This window comes from Culex pipiens, chromosome 2 (assembly GCF_016801865.2).
Source record: "Culex pipiens pallens isolate TS chromosome 2, TS_CPP_V2, whole genome shotgun sequence".
NCBI lineage: Eukaryota > Metazoa > Arthropoda > Insecta > Diptera > Culicidae > Culex > Culex pipiens.
Window position 1 is genome coordinate 7,514,823 of NC_068938.1, and position 12,326 is coordinate 7,527,148.

Below are 12,326 nucleotides of genomic sequence, written 5' to 3' on the forward strand. Positions count from 1 at the left end.
CTTAATTGGTACATTTTGTTTTTTTTTTTTTATATTTTGGTTATATTTTATAGAATGAGTATTTCTTTACTATTTCAAATAAAGCCATTGCAAATTTTATTTCAAGTTTTTCCCAACAAATCTGAAAGTCTTGTGCAATTGATTGTTAACTATATTGAATACATTGTATAATGTTTTATTTTGTATTTTTAATCAAATGACATAAATCTTTAGGAAAAAAAATAATTTCAAAGATTCTAAACATTGTGATAATTGTTGGCAGTAGCATAACTGTAAATATGTATAAAGCGTATCGTGATAGTTTTTTAATTATTTCAATTTGCCATTTGTTTTCAGAGCCGAGGGCCAAAAACTTGAAATCCTGAAATTTGTACCAACCTAGGATTATTTTTTTGTGCGTAATTTTGGAAATTTTTAATGTCATTCATAGTGCAAAATAGGCTTTTTTTAGCCATACTTAAGGGTTGTTCAAACTATTTGAAAATATTGGTAGTAAAAATCGTGAATTTTTTTAAAGCAATTCCATGCATTACAATGGAACCTAGGCTTATATAAGCCATTTTTGTGCATATGGAGCCAGTTGCACTCGAGAATAACATTTCGATGCCTCTGTGCTTTCTTGTTCTAAGCTTGCTGGTTTCCTATCTAGTTAGTATAAGAGAGCACAGAGGCATCGATTTGAGAAGAGGGGAAGCTATTTAAAAAAAATATGTCATAATTTAAAAAGTGGTCTATCTTGAAGCCGTTGCATTGGATCAAAAAATGGCCAAGGCCAAACATGTAGGAGATTGGACGGACTTTCTAAAAAAATACACTGAAGGAAAAAAACATGCCATTTCTATAAGATTTTAAGATTTTTATGTATAAAAGCCAAATTTTTCCGTTCATTTTTTTTTGAGAAAATAACCAAAAAGTTAGAAAAAGTATCATAAAAATGCGAGATGGTGTGTCTCTCCTAAAAAATCAATCAAAAATTATAAATTAAAACTGTTTTTTCGGAAAGAGATTCTAACGTCAAAATGTTCTCTCCAGAATATTTTACATAAATGTTTCCAAATAGACCAATCCTCAGCGGTTAAAAAAAAATGTGGAAAAATAGTGGTGTTGGTAATTTTTTGGTGGTTTTTGGCCATTTCTATATAACAGACATGATTTTTCAGTTTCATGAATATTTTTACCAGAAAGCTCGTCCAATTTTCCATAAATTTGTCTTTGACAACAATGCAATTTAACTCGTTTTATCATTGATTTAAGCTGATTGACTTATCCAGGTTATAACCACACTGAAAAAAATATCCTGTTTTTGAGCAATGTAATTAACACTTTCTGCTTTCTGGTAAAAATATTACGAGAATCAAGTCTGTCATATAGAATGGCCAAAACCTATGTTTTACTGAAATCGGAATGGGTCGAGTAAAAAAGTACCTGAAAAAATCATGTTTTGAGCTGGAACTGCTCTTTATTTTTGTTTTTATCAATTGAAAAAAGCTTTAGTAAAATTTTGATGATGTGCATTGTATATTATTCATATAATAAAAACAATAGCACTTAGGTAGAATTTTTTTTTCAAAATCTAAAATCTATTTCTTTAAGATAAAAATTTACTTTTTTTCAATTGAGAATTTATAAACATGTTGTAGCTTATTTTTCATCGATTAATATATTGGGGAGATCAAAGCTCATATCTGTGCGAAAAATAAAGTTTTGATTGTGACGAAAAAATATATTGAAATTGTGAAAATGTAAAAAATCTAAAATTTACATCAAAATACCAAGTTCAATAAAATCAGAGCTGGTTAAAAATATACAAAACAAATCAAGCTCTCTTGGAACTTACCAACAATTTGAAGTTGGCGAGGCCTTCCCCAAATTGTCAATTTAAGAACTAACAAGGGGGCTGCCCTTCATTCTTGACGTAACCGCAACGAAGCAAGCTGTGAAAGTGCGCGCAAAGATTTAGCGCAATTTATGACGAGCAAGATAAGAAACAGTAGGCCTGGCTCGAACGGTACTTCCCCCGGCGTAAGAACAAACACCAGATTCACGTTTCTTTTATTGTTTCAGGGATTGTCATCTTGAATTTGCGGATATTTGGCGCAACTTTGTGATAAATAAGTTTTATTATCAGTAATTTTTCATTCACTTTTTTATACTTAGTCTGTCTTATCATGTTTTATTTACTTTCATTTTGTTTGTTTTTTCTTCTTCTTCTCTCATCTGTGTTTAATTTATATTATATTCCTTTTCTGTTATATTAATACACTTTTTCTTTCCCATTTTCCTGCACTCGTAGCTGACATTTCTTGAATCATTTTTTTTGCCCCTCTTTATCTGGTTGGAAATTTCCCCCCTTGTTTGTTGTTGCATAATTTGTTGTATTAATAGTAAGTTTTAGTTAGATTTGAATATTTTTCTTTCTCCTCCGCACGCAGTTCCTCTCCAATCAATTAATTACTATTTTGTATCCTTTTTTACTTTTTCTCATCCTACGCTGCTTCTTTTTCTGTTGTTTCTTTTTGAGAGGAAAATTAAGTTTGAGAAGAGAGATAGTTTGTTTTTAAAGGTGTGTGTGTTTTGTGATATCTGCAGTACTTTTTTTTTGAGTGTGTGGATTTTAACTTTTCCCTACCATTTTTTTTGTAACGTAATTCGTTTTCACAGAGGTTTTCTTCGCGCACTTTTCTCCAAGTGTATCTTAGTTTTCTAACGCTACAAACGAACGAATGAACTGTGACAAAATGTGGCGGAACTTACGAATGAAGTTTGTGATTGTTTGATTTCTTTCTCTACTTTGGTGATGAATGTTTTAACGAGTTGCGAAATGCACTATTTTTTGCTTCCTAGTTTTGTATTTTTGATGAAAATTTTAACATTTTACTGCTGCTTGCTATTTTAGTTGTTTGCGTTTTGGACGTGTCAATTTGTTGTTTGTTTTTTGTTTGCTAGTGCTGCATGGCTTGCTGAGAGGAAAAGGCGCTGCCAAATGGAAACTTAAAACAAAGGTTCGGAAAAAACTCTCTTTTCGGGGGAAGCGATTGTCTCTAAACAATTTTCATTGAACTATTTCACTGCGTTTTCGACCCAGTGGCAAACTTTTGCTCAGTTTTTTTTTCTTCTTTATAAAATTCATACAATTCGAACGTTCAGGTTTTGCTTTGCTCACGAAAAATGAAAAATATCAGCAGTTTTGTGTGTGTTGTTATTCTTGATAAATATTTAGAAGTGATTTTTTGTTATTCCTCTTTTAACGATTTTCTTTTTTGTGTTTTGTTCATTTCATTTCTATAAAAAGGGCGGAATCGTAAAACTGTTCATTTTTATCTCGATTTTTTATTTCTGGCTTAGAATCGTCAGTTTCGGTTTGCTTCAAATGAGGGGTTTGCAATATTTTTTTTTCGTTTTAGGAATATTTCAGCTTCTGCTAGCGCAGGAGTTTATGATTTTAATTGAGTTTTTTTTTCCTCAGTTTAATAAGTTTGCTCTGGCGAGAGTTGTAGGTCTGTGAGTGTGTGTAATTTAATCTGTCACTGAGACAACAGGTTTGCTATAAAATATCGTCGCTCTCTTTCTGCCTTCCACTAATGAAGGCTAGCTTGTTTCATTTTTTTATTATTCCAGCGATGAATTGAAGGGTTCCCAAATTTTCATATTTTTTGCTGAAATTAACTAACCATCAAAAAATGATTAGGGCTTGCTTGACCTCTCTCATTTTTGTTATTACTCTTTAAACGTATTTTTGGGTTGAACTAATTGCTATAAGAATTTCCTCTTTTTAGACTTGTTATTTCATTTTTCATCTAGGTTTTTTTTGTTTTATTATTTGCAATATTCATATAATGTCACTTATTTACATGATTTTGTGTGTGTTTGTGTTTACTACTACTCATACTTATTGTTGGTTAATCCAATGTTTACATTCTGCGTGTCTGTGAGTGTGTGTATTTGTGTATCAATAATTGTTTTAAACTCATTCCAACAATAAGTTCCTCTAGTTTGCATTATTTGTTGGTTACGAAATTTGCTATGCCGTTTTGGTAATGGATCTTTAAAAAACTCCTAGCGTGTCGACTTTTGTTGTTCAATAAATTTGTCTGTTTTGTAATGGTAATTAAGTACGCTTTTCTGTTTTCATTTTTTATTGTGGATGAAATGATTTTGAGCAATTCTTTGAAAAAACGTACTTTTAATCAAATATTTGTTATTTTAATGAAAAAAATATTCACTTTCTCAAACTTAATATTTTTTTTAAAAGGTTTTATAAGCACAATTTAAATTATATTGTTTGCGGTTTCAAAAACACTCAAAATTAAAAAAAAAATGTTGTTCATAAGACCTTTCAAAAAACTCCCGGCTTGTTTCAAGAGCATTCAAAATTTCAGTCAAATAATAACAAACTTCTGAAAATGTCACGCTTTCAAAAAGAATCGCTCTTATGGCAATCGCTAATGGCAAAAAAATAACGAAATTAAGTTGATTTCATCAAATTAACCATGAAACTTGTTGCTTCTTAGGTAGGGAATTGTTTCAGTGCCGTTAAATCAGCACCGTCAAAATTGAATATGCTCTGAAATCAAAGTATGTAGATAAGATAAGGTAAGGCTAGTTTTCTAGCTGTCAGAAAAAAGTTAGCACGAAAACCGGATTTTATACGGAGAATTTCTGAAATTGTGAAAATTCGACCATTTTTCCTGTAGGGCTGTTTAGCAAGCCAATTTGTTCTGGAAAACGGTTTTAGATGAATTTAATTTTTGACTTTTTATCGTTTTAGAGCGTTTTTCTGTCTAGTTTGGCATGCTAAAGAACCATACAGAAAAATATTCGGTGAAATTTGCCCGGAAATTTATACAAAATCCGGTTTTCGTGCCAACTACTTCTTTGAAGGTTGGAAAATTTGCCTTACCTTATCTAATCTTTATACATTGCTTTGAAACAGCTTCTGATGCAAATGTCAAAATTGAGCAAATTTTATCCAACTTTGCAATATTTGAAGTGAAACAAAATTTAGATTTTTCAGTTTCAACAAAATCTAAATGAAATTTAAATTTGAAAAGTAGGCATTTCAGCGTAATATTTGCGTAAATTTTACCCAATTCGACATTTGCCTTCAGTAAACAGAAATATTGTGCTGAGTGTTTGCATGTTTCTTTCAAAATCACACATATTTTGTCAAATATAAACTTGCTCAGAAATGAGCTTTAACGATCTTGTCAAATATGAGTAAATTTTACTCAAATCTTACATTTGCAATGAAACAAATTTGGATTTTACTAATCTACAGCAAAATACTACCAATTTTTCACTCAATTTTCACGAAGAGTAAACTCACCCCGAAATGAGTTTTGATAAAACTTTTAAATTTTTGAGTAAATTTTACCCAAAATTGACACTAGGCAAAATGACAAATATGAGTAAATTTTACTCAAATGTGACAAATTTTCACTCATTTTTAGTAAAGAGAAAACTCATTCAGAAGTCAGTTTTGAAGCAACTTTTCAATTTTTGAGTAAATTTTACCCAAAATTGACACTAGGCAAAATGACAAAGATGAGTAATTTTATTCTCAAATGCGAAATTAAAAAAAATATATTTAATTGATTTACCACAAAATCTTACCAATTTTTCACTCAATTTTCATGAAGTGCGAACTCACCCAGAAATGAGTTTTGATGCAACTGTCATCTTTTGAGTAAATTTTACCCAAAATTGATATTAGACAAAAATCTGATTTTAGTCAGTTTTGATTGATTTCGGGCTCAAATTTGATCGATATCAAAAATGAATTTTGATGCAAATGTCAAATTTGGGTTAGTGTTACCCAAATTTGCATATTTTTTAAATTTCTATGTTTTTGATGAAATCAAATAATTTTGCAAAAAAGCATGTGTGTGTTTTTGTTCTGTAATTTGCTGGGGACGACGCTTCGTTTGATTTTGACCTTACATACTCGAATAGAGGGCAGTGTTTTATAAATTAATTCATTATTAGAGCAAGGATTGGGGATCAAAACAGCGCGACATCTTGTTTGGTTTTCCTCTTGCGTGTTTTAAAAACAAAAACAAAACCCAACTGAATCAATCCTAGTCTGCCATGAGTTGACCTGAGCATTTCTCTTTCTGTTTGTTTGTTTTTAATATTTACCGTGGTTAAATTAAAGAATTGTACAAGAATTATGTATCGATTCAAGGAGTAAATTAGTTTAGCAGCAATTTAACCGACTCTGACCTACCTTATCACATAGTTTGCGTAACCATCTTCTTCCGCTTCCGGTTCCGGGTTGGGATCGAACTTAAAACGCAGGGGACCAGGACGGGGGGCGGGGTGACAATGATCCGCGTGACATTTTTTCTGTGTTTACTTTGATAATTTTGTGTGTGTTTGCTGCTTGCACGCAAATATTTTTTTTAACAATTAAAAGCGATCTAAGAACTCTTTGTTTCAGTGCTGCACGCAACTTGACGTTTTATTTGTTTATGTAAATCCCGTTGGAAGCGTTTTTTGGGGGCAATATTTTTCCTTCACTTTTTGAATTTTGGAGATAAAATTATTGCACGTTTTGACCAGCTGCTGTGTGTTTTTGTATTTTATTACGCTGCACTTTACGAAACTCACTCTCACGTACACAAAACTGCCACTATTTAGTTTTTAGTAACTCTAGAAAACGGGGGTTGAGGGGGGAGGGTATGTCATGCCGTTTGTAGTTCTACCCACAAATTTGTTTCATACTCATAAATATGTACAAGTAGTTCGCTGAGCGAAGCTCAGTGATTTCTCTCCAACACACTTTCTGCAGTTACTCTTCCTTTGCTTAGTAATGAACTTCACAGCGCACGATTCTTCACCTCTCTCTCTCTCTTCCGCTCAAATACTTTTTGTGTGTTTAGTTCTTGCGTCATCTTGCCAGCTCGACATTAAAAATGAAAGAACGAAACGAAACCACTTTTGCGTGCGTCGAGCCACTCAACGCATCAATTCATCCCGCTGATTTACCTCAGTGTGTGGCGCAACTGTCAACGCGCGGTCGTGAAAGAGAGCGGGGTTGCTTTGATGGAAAACTGCTTACTCTCTCGTATTTCGTGGTATTGTGCTTTTCGCTCTCTCTCACTCTCCCTTCAAACCAGGCGCTCCTCGCACAGTCCCCCTCCTGCCGCCGCCGCCTCGCGATCCTCCCCCGAATTGTAACGATGGTACTGATGGTGATGCTGGGTTTGATGGTACGGTTGGGTGCGGCCAGGGTAAGAGGGATGATGAGACTGATGGTGGTGGAGCAGGTTCGCCAGGTTTGCGTCGTTTTAGTCGGCCGCGGTCGTCGAGGACGGCTTCTACCGCGGGGTGCCGTCGCCGTCAGCGAGGTTGTTGCGCGCCTAGATTTTAAAAATCACTATCAAATCTACTATTCAAAAAAACCCCGCAAAAAAAATCTAAACCTACCTCGTACTCCATGACTTCCTGGTAGATCAGCTCCTTCCACTGCTCGACGGTGTGCTCCCGCTCATCGACGCTATGGTCGTACGGGCCGGGGGCGGGCTGTGAAAGGGAGAGGGAGAATGTTGAGTTTTCCGTGTTGTGAGGTAAGACAGTGAGCGAGAGAGCAACTCTCTTTATTTTCAGCTATACCCCGTAAATTGCGTGAATCTGAAGAAAAGAGAGTTGTTCTCATGCTCGGTGGCTCGTTGTAAGGTCGTTGTAAAATAAGGTTAAATTTCGCATTCAGAAGCCACCTCCAAATAAAAAAAAATGTTTTTTTTTAAATAAATTTACACTACTCGATAAAAATCTAAATGAGCTTCTTTGAAATGCAACTTTTTAAACATTCATTTTTATTTTTTAAATTTTATAAAAAACAACTATTTTTTACATTTTTTAATGTTCAGCTTATTTTAAAAATTCCGAAATAATTATTATTGAAAAATGCAGAAAATTTCACAAAAATTTAAATTTTGAGCATTGAAAATCGAACCAATAGTTTCCTACCTAGTTATCGCAAGATGAAATAAGGGCTAAAAATGAGAAAAAATACTATTTTTTCGCAAAATTTTAAATTTAAGATCACATCAAGAAGAAAATTTAGGATTTTCGCAGCTTTTCGGAAATATTTTTTTGCAGAGGTGCTTTTCCTACGTGAAGTTTTTTTTAAATTGTAGGAATAACTAATCATTTTTTGAAAAATTCCTCCTTGGTTTATCTGCAAAAGTCGTGAATTCCAAGCATACTAGATTGAACATAAAAATTGAACTCTTGAATAATTTTGTAATTTTCTAAATACCTACAATATTCAAATCAATTGGAAATCTTTTTATGAATTTAATTTTAAATTATTGATCATTTTACCTTTTAAATCGATTAAGAACATTTGATATATCAAATTATTGATACATATTGGATAATTTTCATGATAATTTTCAATATGTTTTTTTTTACTATTTATAAAATACAATGGTAACAGTAAACTTTTAACAACAGCAAAGATTTAGAAATTTTGTGAAACAGAATAGTTGAAAAACGATACAGATTAGTTTTTTTTGTATTTTATGATTAAAATTTGTTAAACTTTATTTTAAGTTTCATGTATTTTTTCGATTCCCGTAAACTTGTCTATAATTATGTTTTAAAATTTAAGAAAAGGTATGGCAACAAAAAAAAAAAATAAAGCTTTTTTTTATTTTATTGTTTTCAATGACTTCCTTTTTTTGAAAACATTAAAACTAAAATTGAAAGTTGTGAAAATTACACCAAAAATTCAGGAGTTTTCATTCAGCCTCTTCAAATTTCGCATCAAATTGGAGGTAAAGAATGCATTTTTATTAACCCATCCATGCCTGATTGGTAATATATGACCCAAATACCAAATTTTCCAAAGCTAGCCTAATTTTCATATGGTCCATAGAATCATTTTCTCATCATAAACTTAAATTTTTTGTTTTCGAAAATTACACGAATTCCTAAATATTTAGTGTATTACCTGATATAATGACTTAAGATTATTTTTATAAAATAACAATAATATCTTAAAATAAAATTCAATATCAGTTATTTTATACCTTTTCTTTTTAAACGAAGATGTTGGATTGAGATGGACGTTATGTGTTGCAATTTTATATAAAACAAAAAAATTTAAGTATTGTAAAGTTTTTATTTTTAAAGACTTATTGTTAAAATTTTCCATCAGAATGAAAAAAATATTGGTATGGTCTTTTTTTTTAAATTGATTTTAAATTTCGACTTTTCATAGACATTATAATAAATGCTATTATAGGATTGTATTGTTGTCTGGATTTGTTTTTTTGAGAAAATCCTGAAATCAAAATTATGTCAGAAATTTAACAAAATCTTCCATAAATAGAATAGCAAGTTTTAATAGTGACAAAATCGTTAATTCATGGCGTTTTCCGTATTAATCTGAATGCCAGTTAAGCTGAAAATCCGATCTACTTCTCCAACTAATCTAATAAACACCCGGCTCAAATCGACCAGACAATAGATAAACGAGCCAGTTATCACACTGCCGCGTGCTATGACTCACGATTCCGAATGCAAACCCCAACCACATCCAGGTACTCGTACTCACCGCGTTGACTTCGCTCTCGTCGTACCACACGTTGATGTAGCTGTGCACGAGCGCCTGGTCGACGGAGATGCGGTGTTCCGGGTCGACGACGAGCATTTTACTCAGCAGATCGCGCGCCTGGCTCGCCTTCAGCCGGTTGTGCTCGTTCGAGTCCGTGGGGAAGAGCACGTCCGGGAAGAGCCGATCGAACGGGTAGCCGGTGTAGCGGGGCCGGTTCTCGACGTAGTTCCGCACCGTCGGCTGTAACCGGGTCATGAACGAGGGCGACGGCGTTCCGAGTTGCTCTGAAAAAAGAGGATTTTTGAGGTTAGTTTTGGTTCTCCAAAGGGAATAAAGGTCTTACCGATGATCTTGTTCCACTGGTCAATGTGGTCCGTGCCCGGGAACAGCACCCCGCCGCGGATCATCTCACCCATGATGCAGCCCACCGACCAGATGTCGACGTTCTCCTTGTAGCCCATGCCCAGGATGACCTCGGGGGCGCGGTAGTACCGCGTCACCACGTACGGCGTCATCATGAAGGTGGTGCCGGCCGTGCGGGCCAGCCCAAAGTCCAGGATCTTGAGCGTGCAGTCCGATTTGACGACGATGTTTGACGGTTTTAGATCCTGCGGAGAGGTGAACAGCAAAATATGATAAAAAATTTAGGGGATTGATCAGTAAAACTAGGATTTTGTTCAGATTTTGTTTAGTTTGAGATTTTTTTTTTCAATATTTTTTTTTGAACGTTTAAGGCTCTGGAAGCCGTCATTCCCAATCGGCCATTTGGCGGCCATGTTTGTTTTAGAAAAACATTCAAATCTTGATTCAGAATGTTTCAATCGAAAAATGGTTTTCTTTGTGTTGTATGTAGAAGCATTTTACATATCGTGATTAGTTTATCATTTCCATTTACTATTTATGGACCCTGAATTCAAAAGCACCATTGACAGTCATTGCCCCAAAAGTGAAGGACACTATGTATCTACCACCTTAAATACTAGTTTTTTGACAGTTTGAACCTTTGGATGATTACCTTGAACTTGAACCAAAATAAAAGTATTCGAATTTTCTTACAGATTAACTCTGTTCGTAAAAATTGATTGATGACAATTACAAAAACTTAGACTAACCTACATTGTCCAATCAAATTATCAAACCCACAATATGCTGCTATTTGCAATCATTTTTTTTTAAATAAATTTGAAAAGACTGAAAAGACATTATTTAAGCCCACTATTTAATTTTTTTCTGGAATTTTCTTCGAAATGACAAAAATTACTCAATATCTCAAATAACAATAGTACGAAAGCGTCGCTCAACATTTTTGCCAGTTATAGCCAATATGTCAAATAACAATCTAGAATCGGAAATATAATTGTCTCTTAAGGGGCTTCATACATGTAAATAGGCAAAAATTTCAGAGGTTGGTATGAGCACACATTTTAACTTTTTTCTAAATCTGTTTTCAGGGCATTAAAATATACATTTTCATCTGTTAACAAAATAAATTTGAATACATTTGGTGAAATCATTGCTGAGATATAGATATTTTAAGTTAGCAGTTTCAAAAAAACGGGTGCCACGATATCTCAACACTGCGTTGACCAAATCGGCTCAAAATTGTGGTGAAGACTTATTGAATCAGTCCCTTGTGCATGTCGAAGGTTGATTTTTAAAAACTTTATTTTTAAAAAAGATAAAATTATTTTTATTGTTTTTCATATAAAAAAATCGTCAGTTTTTGATTTTTGTATTTTTTTAAACAAAATTTTAAAATCGGGCTTCGTCATGCACACGGGATATGTCTTGAGAGTCTTCACCTCAAATTTCAGCCAATTTAGTCCATAACATCTCGAGATATCGTAGCACCCGTAAATCAACTCGGTGTTTCGAGAAAAACGCTCAGAATGATTGTCAGTCCGCTTTGCGCATGGCAAAATTTAGTGTTTAAATCGTCTGTAACTCAGTTTATTCATGAAATATCCTCATGGAACTTGCAGAAGTGATTGAACATATTTTTTTAGTGAATTCAATATTTTTTAGTAATATTAAATTTTGTGATGTCTTATATGTAGAAATTTGCTATTTTGTGTTTGATATTACATATATCTAACATAAAATAGCAAATTTCTGCTAAGAGATAATAATTTCATCAATAAAAAATCACATTATAAAATTTTCTTAAATCTAATCTTATATTTAGGCTTATACAAAAAACGAAACTATTGGCACTACGCCCCCCGGGGCATGGCCTTCCTCTAACGTGGGATTTCTACTCCAGCGCCTCTGACGAGACAGGAGAAACCGGGACCGACGTTTTACTTCACCATCCGATAGAAGCTCAGTGGATAAGGCGGGAATCGAACCCGCGTCTCATAGCATCATCGGGATCGGCAGCCGAAGCCGCTACCCCTGCGCCACGAGACCCAGGCTTATACAAATTGAATTCTAATTTCCCCTCCAGCTCAATATTTTCCGAAAAAAATCAGGATTCAATAACATAAATGAAATGTTATCAAGTTTGGGTAATTCTCTACCAACTCACACGAAATCGGGAAAAGTTGCCCCGACCCCTCTTCGATTTGCGTGAAACTTTGTCCTAAGGGTTAACTTTTGTCCCTGATCACGAAACCGAGGTCCGTTTTTTGATATCTCGTGACGGAGGGTGACGCGATTTTTGTAAAATCGCGATAACTCGTGATGTTTATAAGCAAACCCCTTATGTCTGTATATCAAAATTTTTGTAATTGTCTGCTCTACAACTTTGTAGAACATTGTT

General features: G+C 33.8%; 1 protein-coding gene across 1 annotated transcript in view; it reads right to left on the minus strand.

Annotated features, from left to right (window-relative positions):
* Nucleotides 1–12,326, minus strand: part of LOC120425170 (probable serine/threonine-protein kinase dyrk1) — a 171,748-nt gene that overhangs the window by 13,271 nt on the left and 146,151 nt on the right. The window contains 5 exon segments of the mRNA XM_052708641.1: nt 7,116–7,250; nt 7,323–7,361; nt 7,429–7,524; nt 9,566–9,849; nt 9,909–10,173. Of these exon segments, the coding sequence (XP_052564601.1) occupies nt 7,116–7,250; nt 7,323–7,361; nt 7,429–7,524; nt 9,566–9,849; nt 9,909–10,173 (819 nt within the window).